The 26,468-nt window shown below is 46.7% G+C and overlaps 1 protein-coding gene across 1 annotated transcript in view; it reads right to left on the reverse strand.

Moving 5' to 3' along the window:
* TGFB3 (transforming growth factor beta 3) overlaps nucleotides 1–26,468 on the reverse strand; it is a 31,761-nt gene continuing 5,293 nt past the window's right edge. The window contains 6 exon segments of the mRNA XM_077323291.1: nucleotides 1–979; nucleotides 5,204–5,357; nucleotides 8,265–8,436; nucleotides 9,878–9,985; nucleotides 19,132–19,261; nucleotides 22,469–22,632. Coding sequence (XP_077179406.1) covers nucleotides 821–979; nucleotides 5,204–5,357; nucleotides 8,265–8,436; nucleotides 9,878–9,985; nucleotides 19,132–19,261; nucleotides 22,469–22,632 — 887 coding nt within the window. The 3' untranslated portion in view covers nucleotides 1–820.

Consider the following 26,468-nt stretch of genomic DNA (forward strand, 5'->3'; position numbering starts at 1 on the left):
TTCCAATTTCCAAAAAATATTTATTTTTTTTTTACAATATTTGAGATTAATACTTTTAATAAAACCTTGGCAGACGTAGCCTGGGCTACTAGGTTCTTGTGCAAGAGATGTGCAGATTTCCTTATAATACTTCAACCACCACAGCAAATACAGGATTCTTTGAAGATTACTGTCAAAGTAATGGGTGGTGTCTAGGAGCAAGGCTGCTCACCAACTCCAGAAGTCCTGTTGCGGGAGCTTCCTGAGGAGGGGGAAAATGTACATTTCTGCAGTCCCTGTGTGGGAATTAAGATGTTCATTTTGAGCAGCAGAGTGCTGAACCCACATGCTGCAGAATGGTACAGACCTCCTGAAACTGGATCCCAGTTCTAAAGCAACCAGATGGAGATTCGTCTGGTTTCTAAGAAAATACTAGGCTGTTCCTTCAAGAGGAAATCCTCACTCTGTAGAAAAAAGTTGGCCTTCCAGGAAAGCTAGTGGTAGGACAAAAAGTCTCCTTTCCCCTGTCCTCTGTCCATAGTTTGCCTCCTTGAATGTAGTCCTCCTCATTTGGTTGCTATTTGCACCACTATACGTCAAGCTTGTACATGTCTTCACTTCCTTAAGCATCCATGTTGCCAAAGAAATTCCCAGAGAAAAGGTGACAAAGCCAGTAAGGCAGAGAGGTGTCAATTAAAAAAAAACCTGCCATAAAAATGGGTCATTTGTCCTGGATTGCAGACTGAGAGGACCAGGCCACAGTGCCCTCCCAGCACAAGTTCTTCTGCGTTGCTTTGTGAATCATCGCAGTTCCACAGCTACTGATGCTGCCGACTCCCTTTCAGCTACACTTGCAGGATTTCACCACCATATTGGACAGCTGCTCCACTTTGGGTGTCCTTCCGACGTAGTACAAGATGGTGAGAGGTTCCAGATCCTGGGGCACACAGCAGGGGGAGGCGGATGCTTCTGGATTCAGCGTATTGTACAGGCCAAGCACCTGAGGAGAAAGCAAACAGGAAGTGAGTGAGGGCTGCAGGCTACAGGCCAAAAAGGACGGCTGTCGGCCAGAAAACACCCCAGTGATCCAAAACTGTACAACTTAATCATCAGTTCTGCCTTGCCATACCTGTGTCTCTTCCACTGTCCAGTCTTTTATAATAACATTTTGTTGGAGCAGATGTGCAAGGCCGACTTTAAGGAGCAACCACAAGGGCTGCCAGAGGGCATCCAAACCTCAGTTGTGCCCTGGCACGACTGCTTCTCTCGCATGTTCTGCTCTTAAAATGCACGCACAAAAACTTGGGTGTAACCATCATATGACCCTGTTTGAGCTTCAAGAAAAACAGCTGAAAAAAATCAGCTAGCTTTGGCCAGCATCTGTAGATCACGCTGGACTGAATCCAGTCCCTCTCAAATATCTGCATTCCCTTCCCAGCTTATTCAATCCTCTACAAAGCCCGTGAGCTCTCTCGCTGCTCCATCGCATACTATTTTTACAAGGGAGAGGGAGGGAGGAACAGCTTGTTAGAGAGGAATTCTTCTGCCTCCACCTGAACCACCCTGCAAGCATCCCCGTGTTTTTGATGTGTCCCTCCCTGGAGGCTGCTGCATTTCACAGATGGGGGAAGGGTGCTGGCAGTAGTTCAGAGGGCCAAGAATCTTGATCTGCTTTCGTCTGTGCAAAAGGGCCCAGCTTCCATTTGGCTTTCGTATGAATGGATGACGAGTCAAAACTCTCATCGCTGTATCTGTGGCATATATTGCAACAAAATGCAACCTTATCATGACCAGGACCCTTTAGTGCCAACTTCCTGCCATCGAAACCTTGGAAGTCCTGCATGGCAAGGTTGGGGACTCCACAAAGGTTAGCTTTAGTCGCTCCTCAATTTTGTGCAGCTTCCTAGAGATACAGACAGCAGCTAAGCTTCATATCCATCTTCCTCATTGAAGAGCTCTCCATTTGCCACCTTTTTCTGTTGAGCAATCAGTTCCTTTTCTCCTAATAAAAGTTCCTCACCCATCTGTTTCTTTTCCTTTCCTTCTTTTAAATCTGTGTCTTTAAGTATGCTTATTCCTTCCCCCAGGCCTGGGACTCAGGACGGCTCACAACAGAGTAATCAAAGCTGTTTCTGGAGAACTCTTAGTGTGAGTCGTGGGGTTCTTCCTGGACTGTATCAAGAAAGCTCACAGAGATCTCTTTTGTCTGTGACAAAGTCTTTCCCTTTCTATGAGCTCTGAGAGATTGGGAGGTCTGTGTGGGGGTGATTTGGTGCCACTGAATGAGTTTCTTTATGGACCTTTAATCATCTTTCATTTTCACCTGAATTTCCAACCCTCACCCACCTTTTGAGTCTCCTGGCCTTGTTATAGCCAAAGGGGACATCTCCTATGGCTTTCTGTACTGGAAGATCTTCAGAGCCCTGCCACCTTTTTATATTCTCTCTGGCTACCTTCACATGTTCAGCATCATGCACGATGCTGCATGCTCCTCAATTTCTCTGCCATAGAACTTCTGCACCGTGACACTGATCCATGATTATTTAATACCTATGTGGTTATGCATTTATCCACCAAGTGTGGTGCCTGGTTGCACAGAATTCTCTAGGCAGCAGCCTGGGGAGGAGCAGCTGTGCCGTCCCTCTCTCCTAGACCAAGCAAGCATGTACACACACCCACACAACTCAGTGAGTCAAACACACACAAAGGGTTCGCTTGGAACTCAGCACCATTTTAATGAACGGAGCTTACTCCCAAGAAGGTGTTCTTGGGATTACAAGAACGCCAAAATGGCGTCCCAAACAGCAAAATGAAATATTCATATATATTCTAAAGCTTCTTAAATAATTCTCCTCACCTCCATTTTAGCCTTCCAGCAACTCTGTGTAGTCGGCTAGACTGAAAGTGTGACTAGCCCAAGCTTCCTTGGCTGGCTTCAATAGTAGAGGGGAGATGCAAAGTTGGGTCTCCCAGATATTACACACCACCATATTATTCGGGGTGTAAGCTTTCATGTACACTCAGAATTAGGAAGCAACGACAAGGCATGATATAGGTATTAAAATAAATGAATAAATAAAATATCTTGAATAAAATTTTACAATATAATGAATCACTAGCACTCACTTAGCTCATTATGTCCAACTAAATGTCACAGATTAGGAAACAGCAGTAGAATATTTCTTTCCCCACTATGTGATTCATGCATGGTGACTTTCAGGAGGGTAAATGTTACTCTTAATAGAACAAAACTCAAGTCCAGTAGCCCCTTAGAGCTGGGGTAGTCAACCTGCAGCCCTCCAGATGTCCATGGACTACAGTTCCCATGAGCCCCTGCCAGCAAATGCTGGCAGGGGCTTATGGGAATTGTAGTCCATGGACTTCTGGAGGACCACAGGTTGACTACCCCTGCCTTAGAGGACACTGGAATGTTCCAGAGTGAAATTTCCTGACAAAGGGAGCTTTGACTCACAAAGTTTTATACCCAAGAAAATGTTGTTGGCCTTTAAGGAGTTCCTGGACTCATATTCACTTCTCATACAGTTGGTAATCCTGCTTTGATAGTGCTTCTTGCCATGACAATAGTCTCTGCCAGAACAATATGGCAGCTACACGGTTAAGGGGGAAGCCTTCTACCAGAGGTAGGTGGTTATCTGCCATAATGGAAGTTCTTACCTATGTGCTGAAGCAAGTATTGCCAGAGCTGACAGGTGGCTGCCTACATAAATACTTAGGACAAGCAATAATAACCACAGGGCTATACCTGTTGGGTTACACAGCTGCTGTCAAAAGGAAAACGACCATTTTTTTAAAAACCCATCCTATCTAGCTTGTTTCCACTGGAGGCTTTCCTGTAGATTTTCTCCCTTCTTCTGCCTAAGGACATGCTGAGCTATACATGCAGGAGGACTGGGGTTGCCTCTTCCTTAAAAGCACACTGCACAGCAGTTACAGGACCACGCAGCTGTCCAGAAAAGATGCCTATCCTACTCCATACCCAATTAAAGTGCTGTACAGGGCCTGGAGCAGTGAAGGACTCACAGCACAATGCAGTGTGCAGTTTGCTATGCAACTGTGGAGCAGATATGCAGCACCACCAGAATCCTGAGCCCATGCACGTTTGCAGGTCACATGGATAATGAGCAATGCTTCAAATATACAGCATTTATAAAAATCTCCAAAATGTGGAGGGGCTCAGCTGTAAGAGTTCTGCTGGTTAGAAGCCCAGCCTTCTTCATTCTGCACACATCCTTTTCCCTTCCTTGCTCCTGCATGTCCCATTGCTACAGCATCTCAAGCATCCCATCCCTTCACTGTGCCTGTCTAGGGATGCAAAGGCCCAGGGGTGGGTTATTGTACATATGCTTGTAAGAAAGAGTCAACACACATTCACTTTCTGACTGGGGAGCAGTACCTGAATACATAGGTGTTTTAAATTGCACACATTGAATGCCACATAAAGATCACTCAGCTCACACTGAAAGAAAAACCATGCATATACTGTGCAGCAGTAGTCAACCTGTGGTCCTCCAGATGTTCATGGACTACAATTCCCATGAGCCCCTGCAGCGTTTGCTGGAGGGGGCTCATGGGAATTGTAGTCCATGAACATCTGGAGGACCACAGGTTTACTTCCCCTGCCCTGTATCATATGCATTACCACTGTAATGTGTGTATAGGTGTGTATTATTTACAGATTAGGAGAGAGTATTTTCTGCCTCAAAATAATTTTGGCCAAGTGCTGCGCTGTTGTTCCCATGAAGTGACAGTTCCTTGGTTAATCTGTTGGAAGGGAAAAGGAAAGCCCTTTTTCCTTTCCAGAAAAAGAATTGTGTTTTATACGCTGCTTTTCACTGCTCTAAGGAGAGTCAAAGTGACCTTCCCTTCTTCTCTCCACTACAGACACCCTGCCAGGTAGGTGGGGCTGAGAGAGCTCTAACAGAACTTCTCTGTGACAAGGGACCTGTGACTGCCCCAAGGTCACCCAGCTGGCTGCATGTGGAAGAATGGGGAATCAAACCCAGGTTTCCAAATTAGAGGCCACTGCTCTTAAGCAGTTGTCACAGCGCAGGTCTGACAGCGGTGTGAGATCAAAAGTAGCGGCCCACTGGGATTACATCTCAAGCATTTTGTAGTTAAAATCCATTTAATGAGTTTGTGGACTGGGGAATGCCCCCCCCACTCCTCAGTGCCTGCATCATGCCAATATGAAGGATTGCTCTACCGTGCTGTGAGTCGTGTCTGCGCTGCGGAGGTATGGGCATGGCCCAGAACAAAAGTTGGCAAAGTACCCCTTGGGCTCATGAACCCATTTCCAGCCCAGGTCTTGCCGGAAGTTGATGTAGAGGCGGCGCACACAGCAGTTCTCTTCCTGGTTCCTGCAACAAAAAGGGGCATGTTGTGGAATGAAGACAAGACCACGAGAGAAAGAAGAACTCTTAGGGGAGTGTTCACTGCACACTGGAGAAGCTGGATGCCCCCTCTCCCAAAGGGTGTGACTGAACCACTAGGGTCCAAGAAGCCTGTCCAGCAGACACTGCGCTTGAGGCACTGCCTGGCAAGGACTCCAGCATGGAGTGGTCTGAGCACAAGGTCACAGGGTTACGTTAGCCAATCCTGCAGCCCCTGCAGAACCTGTCAGCATTAAGTATCCTGCTTGGGACACACGGGGAGGAGAGGGCAAAGTGGCAGGCGGCCCAGGCACTTCCTTAGGAAGCCAGCAATACAGCTGACAAAGAATTCTGGACAAGGCTACACTCCCTCTAAAAGGGCGGGCTTGCAGGTTGAAATGCTGTTGCATCTAGGCTTCTCTATGGCCACACAGTTCTCATTTATCTGTTTTAATATACAGAAAATCCTCCTTTCCTGGCGGCTCAAGGCTGCTTGCAAATACTTACATAGAAAGTGCAAGATAAGGCTCCAAATTCCGCCTCCCCGCGCCTGCAGTCCATACCTCACCAATTCTACTATTTATTTATCATATGACACGTGTGGCGTAGCCAGGAGAGCTGAGGATTGTCTGGCAGCCAGGCAAGGGACGTTCGGAGGTGGTTTGCAGTGTGCTGCCTCTCCTTCGTGGCTCCTAGTGTTCCTTGGAGGAACTAGCACCCAAATCCTTGGAGGTCTCCCATCCAAATACTAGCCAGGGTCGGTCCTGCTTAACTTCTGAGATCTGATGGGATTGGGCTTGCCTGGGCTCCCCATCAAATGCTTTGGAAACCCCCTGAAGATTTCTAGCAAAGGCACTCCCTCGGAGAGCTCAATGCACAAGGTCAAAGCTACAGGAGAAAAGGCATGAAGAACCCGGACTGAGGCCAAATCCTTTCCAGCCTAGCCCAGTCTGGCCAGGCACTGGACACTGAGCAGGGTCAGCCCTGGCTAATCCTTGGATGAGAGACCTCCAAGGAAGGCCAGGGTTGCCATGGCAAACATCTCTGAGCATCGCTCTGAAAACCCTGTGGGCTGCCCGTAAGTCGGATACAACCTGACAACCCCCCCCCCCAAAAAAAGATTTCCCATTGACCAGCCCCTGACAATAAACAGATGGACATTGTCGGCTTGCAGAGAAGTAGCTGTGTTGGTACACTGTCTGTAGCAAAATTCTGAATCAGCTGAAGGTTCCAGGCATGGCAATAATCCACGAGGCATGGATCATCGTGGCAACAGATCAGATTATACCATCCTGCCTTGAAAACTGGAAAGCTGGGGCCATTAGCACCACCCCGTTCTAAAAATGTTCTGTAAATGCTAACCCCAACCAGAACAGGTGGATCCATGCTCTTTAAAACGATCACATTGTCCGGTTTATTTTGTTACACCAGCTAGTATCTTTCTTCAAGAACAGAGATTTGGTCCTGGCATCCATGCTTGGATATCATCCTGGTGAGGCTACTGCAATGTGTGTTACATGAGGGCTGCCCTTGAAGACTATTCAGATGCTGCAACTGGTGCAAACTGCAGCAGCATGACTATTTACTGTGGTAGGATACAGGGAATGTATCCTGGCCATTTAAAGAGACCTTCCTTCATAACCTCTTTGCTTCTAGTCCAGGATACCTAAAGCTCACCATATACACCATATATTTCCTATATACCTTCCCAAAAGCTAAGTCTTGTAAGCCCCTTCTATGTGTGTACTCAGTCTCAGTGGTGGTGGTGGATGGGGCCTGTTGGTGGTTTAACATGAACCAAGTCTGCATAGTCTTAGGCATCCGGTGCGTAAGTTCATTACTCTTTTGTTTCATGTATGCTCCCCAGTTTTTATATGTCATTTCTTGCTTCATACACTGTATTGTTTTAGGATTCTTTTTGTCAAGCGTTTAAGCTTTTTTGTTATAATTTTATTATTGTATTTAGAACTATGCTGGGAGCCATTTTAGGAAACAGATAAACTAGGAGTGCAAGATGAAAACGGATTAAATATTTATGCCACTAACAATTATAACACTAAACAATTATGGTAATTATAGCACTTTAAAAAGGCATTCTTATTATGCAGGCCTCTCTACATGCAAGCCAGCCCTGCACAAAAGACAACACAGTTTGTCTGAGACTGAGGATTAAACTCTCTGCTGGTCTTGGCTAGGTCAGCCAATCTTGTCTCCAAGAGACATTTGGGGTCGGGGGCTACTCGATAACAGGCAAAGCTACTTCTCAGGAAAACTGGCTTTAAAAGATACCAACACCTTTCCCTATGGAGGCCCAATTCAAACGTGATGCAAAGTAAGGAGAAGATCTCACTCCAGGGACTTGATCTGGACAACTGATCCCTGATATGATGTCCCTGAAAAGGTTACCAAATGAATTGTGTCTGCTCTAAGAGTGATGGGAATCGGTACCAAGGGAGTGGGAGGAAATGCACAACTGGAGATCCCAGCTGAATGCAGCCTCTGAGCCACGAAAGAGGGAACTGGTGCCAGGTGCCTGTTTTTTCCCTTTGCCTTCTTATGGCTGGGCTTCCAAGCCTGTATGTGGGGATTATGAAGGCCTTTCTGCAGGGTGCCAAGCTTGTTCTGCTCCCTCCTTGGGCCCCGCAACAACAGAGAAGCTGCCAAGCCCCTCCCAGGTCACAGCAGGCAGCATCTTCTCTGTGTTTACTGTGGTGGGTCACAAAGTGTGCAGGCCAGAGTCACCCCACCTTTGTATGGCTGAAGCTGGACAAAGTGTTTTTCAATTGCATTGCAGGGGAGGGGAGGGGAGATAGATGGGGAGGAAAGGCTGCTGCACAGCAAATGTGGGGACAGTCAGTGCCCAGCAGAGGGGAAAGAGTCGGGTTCCCGGCTTACCGAAAGCAGTAATTGGTGTCTAGTGCGCGTTTTTTCCTTTGGCTTCTTATGGCTGGACTTCCAAGCCGATGTGGCGGCAGCATCATCAAAATCAAGTGGGGATTATGAATGTCTTTCTGCTTCTTCAGACTCCCTAAGTCCCCACGCCCATGACTTTCCTCACTGTCGATGCCTGGAGGAGGAGGAAAAGGGAAGCCATGAAGTCTTGTGTTTGCTGCGATAATGAATTCTGGAATCCATAAAAGATGCAACAGGAGAACAGTTTGGGAAAGAGTCCAGCAGCTTGGCCAAGTGAAAGCTCCTCTGGGAGGACTGGGCAGCTGTGCCAGGATAAACTTGGTTACTCTCGACCTGAAATGAAATCTTGTGGGTCACTCATTTGATCATTTGTAAACTAGCGGTGGGACCATTAATCTGTTCCTTTTGCTGTCGGTTTCAGTCCCAAGACGGGTGGGGAATGGGGAATGGCTTCGCAGAGATGTCAGATTACTGGCACCACATGGCAGAAGGAATCTGCTCAGTACCAGGCTGTGGGTACTGGTGGCCGCAGCTCAGGGCCAAGAGCCAGGCAGCTGCTTATGTTGAGCTTAGCCAAGCCACTGGCTGCCTGTGCCACCTCCGGCCTCCTGCCCGGCTTCCCTGTGCCCACATCATACAATCTGGGAACTAGAGTGAAACCAAGGATGCATCAGAGCCAAGCTTTCCAGCGAGAAAGAGTTGGATTTTAGTAATGGCTCGGCCTTGCGTAGTTCACACCTCTGAACAATCCACGCAAGGCTGGACTCCACCTTACAACGTTTTAACTGTTTTATACCAGTTTAGTTGCTATGGCTTCCCCCAAAGAATCTATTTATTTATTCATATTTATATACCGCCCTCCCCGAAGGCTCAGGGCGGTTTGCATAGAACTGAAAACTATACATGGAACCATACATATAATTATAACATTAATATTATTCTGATAATAACAGGGTAACAGTATAACATTAAAAAAATAGTAATACAAACAGGTCCAGGAATCTTAGTGGGTTTCTGGGAGGGGGGGCAGGGGCCCTGCAGATGTTGATTGATTGTGCCTGGCCTCGGCCAAATGCCTCATGGAATAGCTCCCTTTTGCAGACCCTGTGGAACTGTTTCAGCTCTGTAAGGGCCCTGATCTCCTCTGGGAGCTCATTCCACCAGGTGGGGGTTGGACAGAGAAGGCTCTGGCCCTGGTCAAGGCCAGGTGGACTTCTTTAGGGCCAGGGACCATTAGCCAGTTGCTAGTGGCAGAGCATAGAGCTCTTTTGGGGGCATAGGCAGGGAGGTGGTCTAGGCGACTATAGTTTGGTGCAGGTGTTGTTACAAGAGTCCTAGTTTCCCCACTACCACAAAGCGACGGTTTCTTGCCCTCCCTGAGGAATGTTCATGTTGAAGTATCGACTTTACACGCGTTCCCCCGCACTCCTAATCTACCTGCTCCATCTCTGCTGTAAAAAAACCAATACTTTCCTCATGCTCACACAGATGCAACCACCAACCTCAATACAAGCTGAAAGAAGAGGATGGAATAATGCTTATTTTCACAATATTTTTCTTCCCACCCGTCCCACCCCAGTCTCTCCTTTTGTCACCTTTGAACTTTATCTCCAGCACTTCATGCAGGTTCTCCAGGATGTCACCATTTGACTGGAAGGTGTTGCAGGGGCAGTGGATGCTGATCTCCAGTCCTTGGTTAGATTCTGTTAGGAGAGAAAGACCTAATGAGAACATCCCCGCTCCGATCCTAAAGGTCCTTTGGCAATTTCCATTTCCTCCGTTCCACCCGTCTTGTGTCTATTCTTGGCACCCTGCCTCAAGAACTGAAAATGAGAAGTGGAGCTAGATGCACAAAGAATGTGGTGCTGCTGCCAAAAATGGCAGCCCTGTGTCCACTTCTGCATTTCTGCTTCAATATGGCCCGGCTGATCATACTTCTGATGTCATAAAGCTGAGTATTTCCACATCCTTGCTCCATAGCAGTGGTAGTCACTGGTGGAGTGGGAAAACAGCTTAATGACATCAGAATACATGCCAAGTTGAAAAAGACATCACAATAGGGAAAAGGGGAAACTTGACACAGAGCGGTCTTTTATTGCGATTTGTGATTCCGCCCCAAGTTTGATACAACCGCTAGTTCCACAATGTTTTTTTAAGCAGTGCAAGGTTTCCGTGGATTATGTTAATATCTGGAGGACTCCTGCACTGAAAACTTAATTTTCCAACCATTTGTCACTAACTAGGGAATCGTTCCAGCAAAACTGAGTAACCACGAAGTTTTAGACTATGAGACTTTGGCCGAACGTTTTACAGCCTTTCTCTTTTTAAATAAGTTAGCGTGCTCTTCAGACATTTAGAGAGCACTTCCAAAGCCGGTCTACTCATCACCCTCCTTAATGAGTCTTAGTCCCAGGAAAGTGTCCTTAGGGTTGCATTGTTACTGCTTGCACTCCCAAGCCCAGAATCCCGGCACAAAGAATCCCGAGTCTTCAGCCAGAATCCATTTTGCAAGTTACAAACAGAAACTGGCCCAGTTTACATCATTCAGACAATGAAGATACAGAATTTGAACACTGAGGGTAAGGGCTTTAATAGCGGTTGCAAACATGAACGAGTCCAACCTATAATACACAAGACGACAATGCGAGCTGAAGAGAGCATTGAGCTCTGCGCTGGGAAGGCGGCCATAGGGGATCTGTATGCCATTGTTCCAGCAGAGGCCCTACACTACAAGCTGGGAGGGGTGGGCTGGCCTTATGTAGATAAGTGCTGGGCTTGCTTGAGACTCTGGCTTTGCTCCACTCAACATATGTATCTGCTCTTCTAGTCTATCTAGAGGCTCCCAGGAGGGTCACACTAACTACATATGAACAGGCTGGTCCCTTCCTTTTGCAATCCCACTCCCAAGGCATGCAGCTGGCAGGAAAGTGAGAAAATAAGGAGGATATTAAAATGCTTGGTTGAATGAAGCTTATTTTCTAACAGCTTATTTGCTTCCCATGTTCCCTTTCTTTCATAGATCTGATCCTCTTGTTGATACAGTTATCTATGCCCTCTCTAATACCCCTGATCTGTTGGCAGAGTTTGAATATGCAGAAAGTATACAGCACAAGGCTGCTTAAAGAATAGTTTTTACTCAGAAAACAACTGTGTATAGAAAGACCTAACTAACAGTTCAACAACTGTTTTAGAGGCAAGCAGGGAGGAAGTGCGTTCAACAAGCAGGAAGTCTCCTGTTGAGCCCATCAGGACACTGGAGGAAATAATTAGAAAACCATCAGGAAGTTCCTATGCTATGCTAAATATACATCTCCTCTGATGCCCCCTGAAGGACACCCTTTATATTCTGCTCAATTATGCACATTGCAGAACTTGCACAAGATCCACCATTAACAAGGCTTTCCTCTATAAGGAGAAAAACAGAGAACTCTGAGAGAAATCAGAAAGGTTCAGTGCCCATTTTGCCTGAGTTTACCCCCAGAAGAGGAAAACAGTCTTATCTAGAGTTGGTAGTAGTCAATGCATAGTGTCTGGGTTTGTTGGTTGACATGGACAGAAAGATTGTTGAGGGGCACCTGGTTTTAGTGGATGAAAGCAATTCCCTAGGCCAAGATGGTATGCACTCAAGTGCTCAAGGAACTTTCTAAGGAGGTTCCAGAGCGAGGGACAGCTCTTCAATGGCTGATCTCCTTCCTCCAGGTCATGGACATTGGGTCACAATAGGAGAGAGCACATCAAGCCACAGACAGCTTACTTGTGAAGTCCCACAGGGAGCAGTCCTATCCCATTCAACATCTTACACAACTGGTATGGAGGTTCAGGCTGGGTTGTCATCAATATGCAGATGAAACCCAGCTCTTCCTCCTGATGGATGGCCACCCTGACTCTCCCCCAGAAGCATTAGCCAGCTGCCTGGAAGCAGTGACGAGATGGCTCAAGCAGAGTCATCTGAAGCTCAATTGTCAAAGATAGAGGTCCTGTGGCTGGATAGGAAGGGTCCGTGTGAGGAAGCGCGTCTGCCCTCCCTGGATGGTGTGCAGCTATCAGAGGCTCGCTCCACCAGGAACTTGGGCGTGATCCTAGATGCTTCCCTCACAATAGAAGCCCAGGTCACAAAAGTAGCGTGGCAGGCATTATACCGCCTCCGTCAAGCCAAACTACTAGCGCCCTACCTAGCCATGGAACACCTAGCCACAGTGATCCATGTGATCATCTCTAGACTGGACTTCGGTAACTTGCTCTACACAGACCTGCCCTTGGCCTTGATCTGGAAACTACAGCTGGTCCAATACGCAGTGGCCAGGATCCTCACAGCAACACCATGGAGGACCCACATCCAGCCCATTTTACATCAACTACAATGGTTGCCAGTTGAACTCCGGATCAGGCTAAAGGTTCTGGTAATTACCTTTAAGGGCATACGTGGTCAGGGCCCAGTGTACCTGAGGGATCACCTCCCTGCCTATGCCCCTCAAAGAACTTTATGCTCTGCCACCACAAATCGGCTAATGATTCCTCACCCTAAAGAAGCCCGCCTGGCCTCAACTTCGCTGTCCTGGCCCCCATCTGGTGGAATGAGCTCCCGGAGGAGATCAAGGCCCTGACAGAGCTAAAACAGTTCCACAGAAGGGAGCTCTTCCACCAGACATTTGGTTGAGACCGGGTAACCAGTAACATCTACAGGGCCTCTGCTCCCTTGCTCTCAGAAATCCACCCATGCGTTCTGCTCCGGACATGTTTGCATCATTATATTCTATTACCTCTGTTATAGTTTAATGTTAATATTATTATGAAAAACTAAGTTCCATGTACTGTTTTCTGTGTTTTATGTAAACCACCCTGAGCCTCAGGGATGGGGGGCATATAAATACAATAAATAAATAAATCTTCAACCTCTTCAAGGATGGAATATGTGTACAAGACTGTAGGAGGGTGAACGTTGTCTCAGTCTTCAAAAAAGGGTGGAAAGATGACCCAGGAAACCACAGGCCAGTCAGGAAATATCCTGGAGCAGATTTTAAAGGGGTTAGTCTCTGAAGGACAATCTGATAATTCAGGGAACTCAGCACAGATTCATTTCCAACCTTATTCCCTTCTCTGACTGAATGACTACTGAATCGTGGGACACCATAGGCATTATTTACCTGGATTTCAGTAAAGCTTTCGACAGGATCCCCTATGATTTTCTGATGAGGACTATGGACTGGATTCTAGAATAGTCAGGTGGACAGGGAACTGGTTAGAGAACCGCACCCAAAGAGTAGTTGTCAGTGGTATTTTCTCTGATTGGAAGGAGGTGTCCAGTGGGCTACCACATCTCAGTTCTGGGTCCTGTACTTTTCAATATTTTTATAAATGATCTGGATGAGGGGATGATTAAACTACAAATTAAATTTGCAGGTGACACCAAACTGGGAGGAGTAGCAAACACCCCCAAAAGATACAGATAGAATTCAATGAGATCTGGAAATCTGGAAAAGTGTTTGGATATGAACAAAATGCAATTCAAGAAGGATAAATGCAGAGTTCTACATCTGGCTAGCAAAAAGAAGCACACATACTGGATCAGGGATATACTTCTGAGTAGCAGCATGCATGAACAAGATCTTGGAGTATAGGTAGACTGTAACCTAAATATGAGCAGTCAGAGTGATGCAGTGGCAAAAGGCTAATGCGGTCCTGAGGCATATCAACAGAGGCATAACATCCAAATTGCAAGATGTCATAGTTCCATTGTACACTGCATTGGTCAGGCTGTCCCTGGAGTACCATATGCAGTTCTGGAGGCCTCGCTTCAAATAGGATGTGGACAGAATGGGTTGGGAACAGAGGAGGGTGACAAAGATGATCAGGGGCCTGGGGACCAAGTCCTATGAAGAAAGGCTAATGGACTTGGGACTGTTCAGAAGAGGAGGCTGAGGACGCATATGTTTGAAAGGCTGTCACTTAGAGAAGGACAGGAAGTGGTTCCTTTTAGCAGTAAAGGATAAGACTTGCCATAATGGATTTTAATTATGGTAGAAAGATACCAGCTGGATATTAGGGAAATGATTCTTTTTACAGTAGGTGTAGTTCAGCAGTGGAATTGGCTGCCTAAGTAGGTGGTGAGCTCCCCATCAGTGGCAGTTGTTCAGCAAAAGCTGGACAAATACATCAGGAATACTCTCTAGGCAAAGGGTTTCTAAAGTGGGCAATACATCCCCACCCCCAGGGGTGATGGAAGAATCCAGGGGGGATTTTGGGGCAGTAGAGTGGGCAGAAGTCTAACTCTTTCTACTCTGGTTGCATTTTCCTAGCGAGAGGCATTCCAGTGTGGCTTGCCATTGCCTGCCTCTGAGCAGTAGTGCCCCTGGACTTCCTTGTGGTCTCCCATCCCATGCTGACTGGGACCAACACTGCTTGGATTCTTGAAGAAACAGCTTCAGAAGGGGGCTGGAGGGGATCCTATTCCTGCTGAGCTCCTTCCCCTCCTCAGACTCTGTCCTTCCCAGGCTCCACCCCAGATCTCCGGGAATTTCTTAACCCAGGGTTGGCAACCTTGCCTCCAAAGTCTCCATCTTTGGGATGCTGGAAAATCAGTCTCCTGCTTGCTCCTGGCCATGGGATTTTCCATTACTTGCATCTCTCTCCTTGTCTTTCTTTCTCCCCACTGAGGACTCAAAGCACCTTTTACAAATGACTTTTACAAAGAACTTATATATTTTTCCAGACTAAAATATGGCTGCTGCACAACATACAAAAATAGAAGTTCAGGCAATATAGTGCGTTTTGATTTTGCAGTAAACCTAACAATAGGAAAGAGGTGTGCATGAGGGGGGCACTAGGGATGTGGTCTGGGAGCCAAGTGGATGGCAGTCCAAAGAAGCCTGGGAACCACTGCTCTAGGCCGATCCTGTATTGAGCAGGGGATTGGACTAGATGATATCTATGGCCAACATTATGATTCTATGAATCTAGATGCAGAATGGTACCAGCTAGATATCAGGGAAAAAAACTCAGTCAGAATAGTTCAGCAGCAGCCTAGGGAAGTGGTGAGCTCCCCCTCATTGGCAAGTCTTTATGCAGCAACTTTATGCAGCAACTTTATGCACCAATATCCTGGATGTTTTATGCTGATCATTCATTGAGAGGGAGTTGGACTAGATGGCCTGTAGCAGTGGTCCCCAACCTTTTTCAGGCTGGGGACCGGCGGCGGCAGGGAGGGCGATTGCCTGGCCACTCATGCCCGGCCGCGCATGTGCCATGCATGGCCGAAACTGCACATGCGCAGCACTTTCGCACATGCACATTTTGGCCACGCATGGCGCTTGCGCACATGCGCATCCCTGCTTCCCTCTCCACCCCCCTCCCACAGTAAGAAGCTTGCCAGGCCGCAAGCTTGCGGCCTGGAAAGTTTCTTACTGCGGGGGGGGGGGCGGGGAGAGGGAGCCGTGGCCCAGTAACAGGGCCTTCATGGCCTGGCACCGGGCCACGGCCTGGTGGTTCGGGACCACCGGCCTATAGGACCCTTTCCAACTCTATGATTCTGAATAGCCTTCTCTTTGGCCAAGTGAAGTGAATGGCACTCAGCTAATAATTCTGAAGTGTAGCCTGGGATATATAAAGTTGAAAGCTCAAAGTTCCTTTACTTGGGCAAAATATGATGGACTAGAGCCTCCAATTGGACAAGAAGAGGCACCCCGAGAAAGCAGCTGGTGTTCCATTTGTCTGCAGAACACAAATCCAGTCGCTGCCAAAGAGGACTCTGACCCCTGAAAACATAATTCACTAATCATGCAATCCTAAACAGAGGTACTCCCTTCTAAGCAGGCTGTGCCAAACAGATTATGTTCAAGAAAGCATCTTACAATAGAGATTAGAATGGCAGTAGAATGGAGCAGCTCAGGAGGCCTCCATGGTAATGGAATAAGATTGTAATTCATGCCAATGATCACTGTTGGTATCACCTGTGTCTGCAGTGTTTGTTGTATTATCAGGTAATTAATTTTCTGCACTGCCTATTGTATACTCTGTTTTAGGCAGTTTACCATTTGCATCGCTTCCTAATTCTGTAATACTAGTTCCATGTCATCATTCATTGCTTGTCACAATGCTGTCCATCTATATTGGGTTTCCCCCCTCCTTTGGTTCATCTTGTAACCCACCTTGAGTCTCATTGAGAAAGGCAGACTATAGACAAAGCTGGAAAAGAGCTGCTGCCAGAAGTCTTGCCTGAGCCCCTGGAGGGTACAGAAACAGCCCCTGGATCTCAGCACCTGTCTGAGCGTCCCAGCTGGCTGCAGCTGCTGAGCCCAGCAGCTTGAATCCCCTCACCATGAGCATATCCCACTGCTACTTATCAGTGACAGAAAGCCCTGTGGTGGAAACCAGAAGATGCTGGCTGGGTGAGGCACTGACCCTGGTTATGTGGGATATATCAGCTGGGGGGACACCCTGATCCAACCAATGGTTCAGTTCTGAGCTCTAACCACTAAGAGGCTTCCTTGACCAGAGCTGTAGCATTCAGGCAGCTTCTCCTTCCAGAGGCTCTCTTGTTTGCATTCCAGCTTTGATTGACACCCAGATTCTACTGTACCTGTGACTCAGCAACTGTGAAAGGCATCAGTGTTCCTGCCCTAAGCTGCCCCTAGACCCCACAGCAGCTGTTTGTGTCACAAAGGAGCAGAGTCAAATCTCTGGCATGCAGCTGTCCTCAGCAGTGCTCTGAGACAGAGGAGGCGACTATTCTACACATCAGAGATCAGCAGCCTAGAGCCAAAAGGTAGCTCAGTATGAAACTAAGTGCGGCTCTTTTTAAAAGAAAACAACCTCTTTGAGGTGTATTGGAGGGGGTAAGCCAGTTTGTGTGAAAGGAATGGCAGACAAAGAGTTTTGTGAGACTGCGGGGCTTTTTAGAGATGGTTGACAGAAAAGGAAATGATAAAGAACATATGCTAATAATCCAAGTGCAAAACATGAGCACATTTCTGCCAGTGCATTAATGCAACTGTGGAGTGTGCTCCAGTGTATATTTACTAACTTATTGTGAGACCAGGTATGTGTCACTTCCCATCAAATGGTTTGCTATAGTGTCTGGGCTGCAGAAACTAACAAGAGTTATGCAAAGGTGCTTTCTTTTACTGGCTCTTTGTTGATTGATTCTAATGTAGTTTGGCCCTTCAAGGAATCACTAGCTGGTTCATATTGGCAGAGCAAAGCGCTCTTTGGGGGGTATAGTCAGCTCAACAGTCCCTCAGGTACACTGGGCCCAGAGCATGAATGACCTTGAAGGGCAATACTAGGACCTTGAACTTGATCTGGAATGCCACTGGGAGCCATGGCAGCTGCCTAAGAATATTCCAAATTGTGGGCCCTCCAACGTGTTCTTGTGAGGACCCTGATCTGCTGCATTCTGGACCAGTTGCAGTACCTGAGTCAAGGACAGGGGCAGGCCTGCATAATGCGAGTTAGAGAAGTCTAACCTGGAGGTGATTGTCATGTGGGTCACTGTGGCTAGGTGCTCTGGGGCCAGGTAGGCCACTAGTAGCTTGGTCTAGTAGCTTGGTTAAAAGATGCAGCAGCTGCAGGGGTCAGTGACAGCCGTCACAGAAACAATATGTCCGTGCCTTGGCCGAGAAGTGGTGCTGAGTCCCTAGAAAGCATCCTATCTTGCCTATTTTTGTGTCAAGGAGAAATGAAAAAGTGTCTCATTTAAAATGAGAGCTACCTAACGGCCTCCTGTTTGGAGAGTGAACACGTGGAACTGCCTTATGCCAAGTCAGACCATCTGTCAGTCTCCCAGGGTCAGAAGTATCCAACTCTCAGTAGCTCTCCAGCATCTCAGGAGGAGATCTTCCACATCATCCTACTACCAGAGAACCAGTTTGGTGTAGTGGTTAGGAGTGCGGACCTCTAATCTGGCATGCCAGGTTCAATTCTGCGCTCCCCCACATGCAGCCAGCTGGGTGACCTTGGGCTTGCCATGGCACTGATAAAACTGTTCTGACCAAGCAGTGATATCAGCTCTCTCTGAGGAGAGGAAAAGGGAAGGCGACTGTAAGCCGCTTTGAGCCTCCTTCGGGTAGGGAAAAGTGGCATATAAGAACCAACTCTTCTTCTTCTACCTTATCCTCTAAAAAACAAACCCACCTGGAGTTGCTGGAGGCTGGACTGAAAACCTGCGGCATGTGAAGCAGATGCTCCACCACTGAGCCATGGTACACCATTTGTGATCAATGCACTCTCTGGTCAATGCACTATTATCTAAAATAACTACAAAATGAATTGAAGTGCCTTAGTGATTAATTGTTGAGAAGCTCCTACAGGACTCAATACTCAAGGTCCCATCTATCATTTATTTAAGCTTGTTGAAAGAATTGATCAATATTATGAAACCAAGTTGCACGTGGCAATGAACAAAAGGAGATGGCCAAGAAAAAGTCATTCGATAATTGATTTTTGTGTTGCGAATTAATTTAGTGTTTCATTATCCTTTATCAGACAACTAACATTAACTATGTGTTCATTAGTATTCAATAGGTTAATAAATCAATTGAAATATGATAACAAGCTTTAATTTCTAACATGGATTGTTGTTGAAATTATTGTTAAGGGAGAGAACTGGAAATGACTGAAGAAACTCAATGAAGCAATTAATTACTGGGTCTTGATTTCATTACAGGGCATTTAATACACCTTTTAGATATTATAAATTACATTACAATAAAAATCAAAGAAAAAAATGAGTCAAGTTTCATGTTCAGCGAATAAACATTTCATTTTCAGTAACCAAGGGATGAGCAGTTGACAAGATACCCACTTGAGCAAACGCACGCAAAGCTTCCATCCACCTGCCCCCAGTTCTGCCTACCTCTGTGAAGAAGCCATTCACGCACAGTCTCTGTGACATCAAAGGACAGCCACTCGGTTGAGCCCCGGGTCATCACATTCCGGCCACTGAGGTAACGCTGCTTTGCGATGTGCTCATCAGGTTTCAGAATCTGCGTCAGGAGGAGACACACAAGGCATTGTTCACCTGAGCAAGGTCAGCAAATGGGGCCTCCTAGACTAGTTGGTGTTGCCTAGTTACCAGGGATATGCAGACCAAAGCAACCTTCCATACATACAGCCAATGGAGATACAGATGCACATTTCTCTACTTGAACTACAGTGTGTTTTCTATTACATTTTTATCATGTCATTCCTCCTGCTTCCCATCATGTGAGGTAGGCTAGGCTGTGAAAGAGTGACTAGGCCCAAGATCACCTCACAACATCCATGGCAGAATGTCAGTTTGAATCTGGCTCTCCCCAGTCTCGTCACAATCCATAAACAATACACCATATTGGTTCTCTTGAAACAAGTGGGTTGGGCGCTAGATCAGGATGGAGATTGGTTGCTTCCGATGCAGTCAGCGCCACGCCGCAGGGGGGAGGGCAGGCGCAGGTGTCAGCACGCCAGTGGGCGCACACATGCAGGTGCGGAGCTCTGTGCCTGCATATGTGCGCCCGCCAGCAGGCTAACGCCTACGCCTCCCCCCCCCCCCGCGGCGCTGGCTGAGTTGGGAGTGATCGATCTCCATCCTGATCTAGCGATATTAGTTGTTTGGCCAGTCATGAACAATTAAGATTGAGTTGAGGTGTATTTACTAAAACCATACCCTTAAATTCAGATCTTGAAGACAGGGTGCGGCTTCCATAACAGTATATTTTTCAAGATTTTAACACTATAGCTAAGACAATTTGTGCACTGAGGAAACAAAGTTATCAGAACCTAGACAAAGAATCAAAATATATATTTTAGAGGCAATCTATGGAAATGGGGCAATTTGTTGAATGGCATGAAGGTCCACAGGTTTTAGAATCAATATAATGGCATTCATTTATAATGCGGTTTATCACTCCTTTCCTTCTAGAAATGATGGAAAGTGCATCAGATTATGGGTGACGTATGGTGATCCTGTGGGGTTTTCAAGGCAAGAGACATTCAGAGGTGGTTTGCCATTGCCTGTCTGTGCGTAGGTACCTTGAACTCCCTCAGCCTCCAATCCAAATACTAAACAAGGCCAAACCTACTTAGCTTCCAGGATTTGATTCTTATTAATAAGGAGATCAAAGGGTGATCAATATGTGCCTCCTATACATGGAGCATCACGGAAAGCACGAGACTGCTGGATATAAAAGAGTGATTCAGTTATAAACATATGAAACTGGCTTCTCCTGCGAGCCAAAGAACACATGACTGCAACTTCAGATGCATTATTTGCGACCCTGTTGAGTGAGAGGCAACAGGTACCAAGGCCATAGAGCTGGGGTCCCTCCCTGTGCTATTTCATCAGTCAAACGTTTCCCAGCCTACTACTCAAGTTGTTGTTAACTGGAAATGCCAGGAATCGAAACTGGAATCACTGGCAATCAAAGTATGCACTCCTGCAGAGCTATGGCTTCTTCCCAAATTATGTTGTTTTCCTTGGCAAAGAAGAATACTCTTATCAGTCTGCCATTTCAAGAACAAGGGATCCACTACTTCCTCCTAGGTAAAAGGCAAATTGTCATGAGATGATACTGATTAAAAGACATTGACAGAGAACAAGGCTAGCTTTCAAAAACAGATGATTTCTTCAGGTGCTGGTTTATTGAGCACATCCAAAAAGGACCTTCTGAGAACAACAGGAATCCAAGAATCACACTTGGATTCCTGTAATTCAGGGGTAGTCAACCTGTGGTCCTCCAGATGTTCATGGACTGCAATTCCCATGAGCCCCTGCCAGAGTTTGCTGGCAGAGGCTCATGGAATTGTAGTCCATGAACATCTGGAGGACCACATTAATACATTTTCAGGTCATAACAAAGGGATAAGTCTCCTCCTCCTCCAGCTCACTTGATGTAGTGGTTAGGAGTGTGGACTTCTAGCGATTCAGGTTTGAATCTGCACTCTCCCACATGCAGCCAGCTTGGTAACCTTGGGCCTGCCACAACACTGATAAAGCTGTTCTGACATAGCAGTGATATCAGGGCTTTCTCAGCCTCACCCACCTCACAGGGTGTCTGTTGTGGGGAGAGGAAAGGGAAGGCAATTGTAAGCCGCTTTGAGCCTCCTTCGGGTAGAGAAAAGCGGCATATAAGAACCAACTCTTCTTCTTCCTCCTTTTCCTCCTCTTCCGTCTCTTCTGTCACTGAAATCAGTGTAGACAGCACCTCATCCCATGGATGGTCCCTCCCAGGTGGACCATTTCCTGGGTGTTCTCTTTGGGGGGGTTTTGGATGCACGCATAAAAACTTATTTAGCAATGAGTCGTTGATGCAGTTAGTTTAGACAAATGTTTCTCTTATTTAACATTTTCTTGCCGCTTCTTCCTTATGTTCCCTATTTTTCTAAAAAAAAAATCCTTTAAGTTCAACTGCACAAGCATACCTAATCAATGCACCTTGCTAATCTCCCCTGCTGAGCTCTTTCTCAAGGAGATTGTTTGTGACCTTCAACAACACCAGGTTATTTTACAGTCCCAACTGAAGTAATCCTGCCTTTATCGAATCCATGTTAATGCACAGATGCAATTGCACAAGATGCTTTATTGATGGGGCCTTCCCTCCCAGGCAGCAAGATGCTGCAGCCCAGGCTCAGACTTGTTCTGGTGGTCTGGCACTTTCAGACAGTTTGCTAGGGCAAGATTTCCAGTCCATAGCTGTTTGGGAAGTTATGCAAAGCAGAACTGTATCATCAAGACTTTGAAAGCGCTTAACTGTTGACACCCCAATTACGCTGGGTTTTCTGGGGCTGGTTCCATTCTGTTTCATGTCATCTGTGCAGTATTTTAATTTTGACATGTTGCTTTAAGATCTGGAGTGTGAAGCTGAGTCTGGTTCTCCAGAGGGAAAAAATGAGACACAAATATTTTAATGAATTAATCCTGATAGGAGAAAATGAGCAAGCCAAAGATCAGCACAGGATCAGGCGAGACACAGCTGTGGCAAAACGCAACCAGGAATGTTGGCAGGGGTACCACTTGAGGACAGATCCATGCAACAGCTGGGCACAGTGTAGCGGCAGGAAAACTGCTCGAATATTTCACATGTGCTGGCTCCGTTTACAGCCAGTTGGTCTTGTGCCACCACATAAAGGATTAAGCTTACAGCATATCAACACAAATGCATGAAAAGCAATGCTCCAGATCACGGCATGGTCTGAAGACTGGGCGGTTTGCTCACCTGGAAAAGCTCAATGCGCTGCTCCGTGCGTTTGGAGCTGGGGTTTGGCACTCGCAAGACACGGAATTCAGCCCGGAAGAGGTTGGTGCTGTTCTTTTCTGCTGAAGACACATTGAAGTGGAAGACGTTGGAAGTGACACCCTTGGGGCAGAAGGTCAACTCGTCTAGGAGAGAGCAAAAGAAGCTACATAACCAAAACTTGACGCTTAGGGGAAAGGCAGTCTGAAAAACATAGTTCTGTGCTTGCTGATGCCCCTATCACTGCACCAGGCAAAGGAATGGAAGCATAGCTAAACCCTATTTAAATTTTGGGGTCTTGTAGGACAACAAAATTCCCTATTAGTGGTTGCAGGATATAAAAGAGGTATATGCTCAACCCACCAGTTTTGTAAAACTCAGCCTAAACAAGCAATATAATCTTACCCTCATTGCTTTCAGACTCATCTACCAAATGGACATAGTAGTGAGCTGTACTTCCAGCAGGTGGCTTAGCAATTCTTGGGGATGTATAATGCACGAAGCTACCTTATATTTGGGGTGTCAGCTCTGGGTGGGGAAATACACAGAAATCTGGGAGGTGGAGGCTGGAGAGGGGAGAGAGGGGGTTATAACGCCATTGAGGCCATACTCCACAGCAGCCATTTTCCTCCAGGGGCTACCTGGAGGTTGGCAATTCTATTTAAGGCCCATTAACTCTGTACTGTCTATGCAGACTGGCAACATCTGGCCAGGATCTCAGGCAGAGGTCCTTAGATCACTTACTACCTGAGCCTTTCATGTCAGTATTTGAAGCTGGGACCTTCTGCCTGTAAGCAGGCCTTCCACTATTCAGCCCCTTACAATCCCTACCTAGACACCCACCATGAAGAACTGTTACCATTCATGTATCCACCATTTTTTTTATTCAAATGCTCAGTGGAATCCCTACCCAGACGTCAGGGTGGGATAAAACAGTTTTAGACAGACATATAGCAAAAGTATAGCAAATGACAGCCTGCTTCCCCTTGGACATAAAAAGACAGCTCAAATGTTGTTTTTTTTAACAAGCTTTCATCACTCCCCTCCCACAAAAGGCTCGAACTTGGGCTTTGGGGACACTTTGGGGTTATAAAACAATCACCAAGGCTGCCGAGAGCCACCATGGACCCCTGGACAAGATTCCAGCTGCCCCTCATGGTCCTGATCCAAACCAAATATCATAACAAAAAAATCCCTGTTACCCTGAAATTATAGTAATAAAGGAAACAGCCTGTCTGTCCATCTGTTTTTATTTATGTATGTACTTTGTTTATATTCCACCTTACTCTTCCATGGGGATAAATATGCCAGCTCTAGGTAGGGAAATACCTGGAGATTCTGAGGGTGAAGCTTGGAGAGGGTAGGATTTAAGGTCAGGAAGAATCTCAGCTGGGTACTATGCCACTTTGGGGTCCACTCTCCAAAGCAGCCATTTTCTCCAGGGGAATAAATGTTGGTCATCTGGAGACCAATTGTAATAGCTGGAGAGCTCTGGGAGCCACCTGGAGGCTGGCAACTCTAAATGGGCCTCCACTTATCCCATTCTTTTCTCTATTTTATGCTGACAACACCCTTGCAAGGTAGGTTAGGCTGACACTGTGGGATTGGCCAAAGGTCACCCCATAAGCTTCCATGTCAGACTGGGGATTTGAACCTGAGTTTCCCAGATCCTAGTCCAACACTTTAACGACAGCACCGTGTTGGCAGGTATAACTCACCAGAGAATAAATCTAAGAGACTCCAAGATGGCCACCAGCTGTAGGACCACTGTGGGAGCTCCAGGGCCAAAATGGAAAGGCATGGGACAATCCAGGCCCAAGGGAGTCAACCCACAACCACCATGCTAGTGGCTGCAGCCCGAACTGCTTAAAACAAATAGATGGAAAGATATATGGCTGAAGCCGCACACTACTGGCTTCAAGGGTCCTCCAGCTGATGTAGGCCCCCTCAAATTTTGCACCGGAGTTCCCCTCTGTTGACAGCCCTAATGACAGCCCTACGACTGTGGGGAATCCACCTGCTCTTTAGGGGACTTTGCTGTCTAAACATGGCAGCCCCACAGATCTGTAAAGTCTTTGCTCTTGGAGTGTGATAAGACCCTGTAGACTTTTAGTTCCATTGGTAATCAGGTGCTTTAGCTGCATATCATTAGCTCCTCTATGGAGATGAGAGGGAAGCAGCATATCTATCTAAGTACACTGACTACAAGGCTACAGTGATGTACATGTTACAGGACTTCAAAATACCGCACTGCTCAGAGGTGCTGTTCAGCAAATAGTTCTTCATGGCTGTAACTTTGCAGTGTTTCCCCATCCCAGCAAGTCCTCTTTCTCCTTTCAGTGTAGAATTAGCCAACAGTACATACGAAACATACAAAACAAGAGCTTGAGAAGCAGGCTGGGTGGGACCCTCAGTCCCCAAGGAAACAGATTTTTTCCCCCTCCGGAAAACTTGCTGCTCTGAGCCAGGCTGTAGACAGAATCTAACAAGTCTTTACCACTTGCTCCTGTCCTAGAAATGAACTGTTTTGGGTAGGGAGTGTGTTTGGGGCTAACTTCCTCTCCTGATGACATTTGGGCCAAGGATGTGGACTCCTCCTGAAATGCCAGGTCTGCTTTCCTATCAGACCTCGACTCCCCTCCCTCTGCTATCTCACTTCCTCTGCTGGAGCCTTGGAAAAGGATGAGTGCTCTGAGTTATCTGGCTGATGGTTTGGGGCCAGGGAACATTTCCTGTGTGTGTAATTCAGATTTGCCTATATCAGTCCATAACCAGTCCTCAGTGGGATATGGTGTTCCCCCCTCCCCAAACACACACACTTTCCCCTGTTGGGGAGGCAGAGGAGAGTGCTTTTGGCTCTAAATTCACTCTGAATCACTATCTGGCAAATGGACAAAGCCAAGGGAAAGTTGAACATCACACACTTTTGAAGACACACGACCAAAACCATCAGCTCAGGCAAGTGGAAGAAATTCTACAGACTTCTGAGAGGCAGACGTTGCTTCGACCAAGGTTATATTTTTCTAATTTGACATAGCATTTCTTGGGACTTGGTCCCAGGAGAGGCCAATCAAAAGGACACCCATGTCCACAGAGTCAATTAGTTCATTGAGATCTCTGTATTTCGTGAATACACACAGACTAGTAAGGGCTCAGCGGGACGTAGCCTAAAGTTCTTCTGTCAGAGCAAAGTAGGTCCCTCTGGCAGCATTCCTGACCATTCTAGGCCTTCTTGATAGGTCTAGATTCAAGTAGGTAGCTCTGTTGGTCTGGAGCAGCAGAAGAAATTTCAAGTCCAGTGACACCTTTAAGAGAAATGCATTTTTATTCTAGGTATGAGCTTTCGTGTGTACACACACTTCATACTGTATCTGAGGAAGTGTGCATGCACATGACAGCTCATACCTAGAATAAAAATGTGTTGGTCTTAAGGGTGCCACAAGACACTACATTTGTTCTTTTGATAGGTCTAGCTGCATTTTCTCCCTATACTTCAGAATACCATTCACACATTTAGAATAGACTCCCTTGGGCAGGGGTAGTCAAACTGCGGCCCTCCAGATGTCCATGGACTACAATTCCCAGAAGCCCCTGCCAGCGAATGCTGGCAGGGGCTTCTGGGAATTGTAGTCCATGGACATCTGGAGGGCCGCAGTTTGACTACCCCTGCCCTTGGGCAACCACATTTTCACATCCTTCTTCAACCCAGTTTCTTTTTTCTGTAGTTCTAGTATTTCCATGGCCTGGGCCTCTGAGGGAGCAATCCTGAGAAGTATGTCATTCAATGGGGCTTTCTCCCAGGAAAATCTCTTCAGGATTGCAGGACAAAGCATTCCTTCTCAGCAGGTGCAGCTGCATGTTAGGAAGAGGTCCATCTGATGCAATGACTAAGTTGTCAACCTCCAGGTGGCAGAGATCTCCGGGAAATACTACAGGTTTCTAGGCCACAGAGATTGGTTCACCTGGAAGAAATGGATGCTTT

The sequence above is a fragment of the Paroedura picta genome, chromosome 2 (genome assembly GCF_049243985.1).
Source record: "Paroedura picta isolate Pp20150507F chromosome 2, Ppicta_v3.0, whole genome shotgun sequence".
Lineage (NCBI taxonomy): Eukaryota > Metazoa > Chordata > Lepidosauria > Squamata > Gekkonidae > Paroedura > Paroedura picta.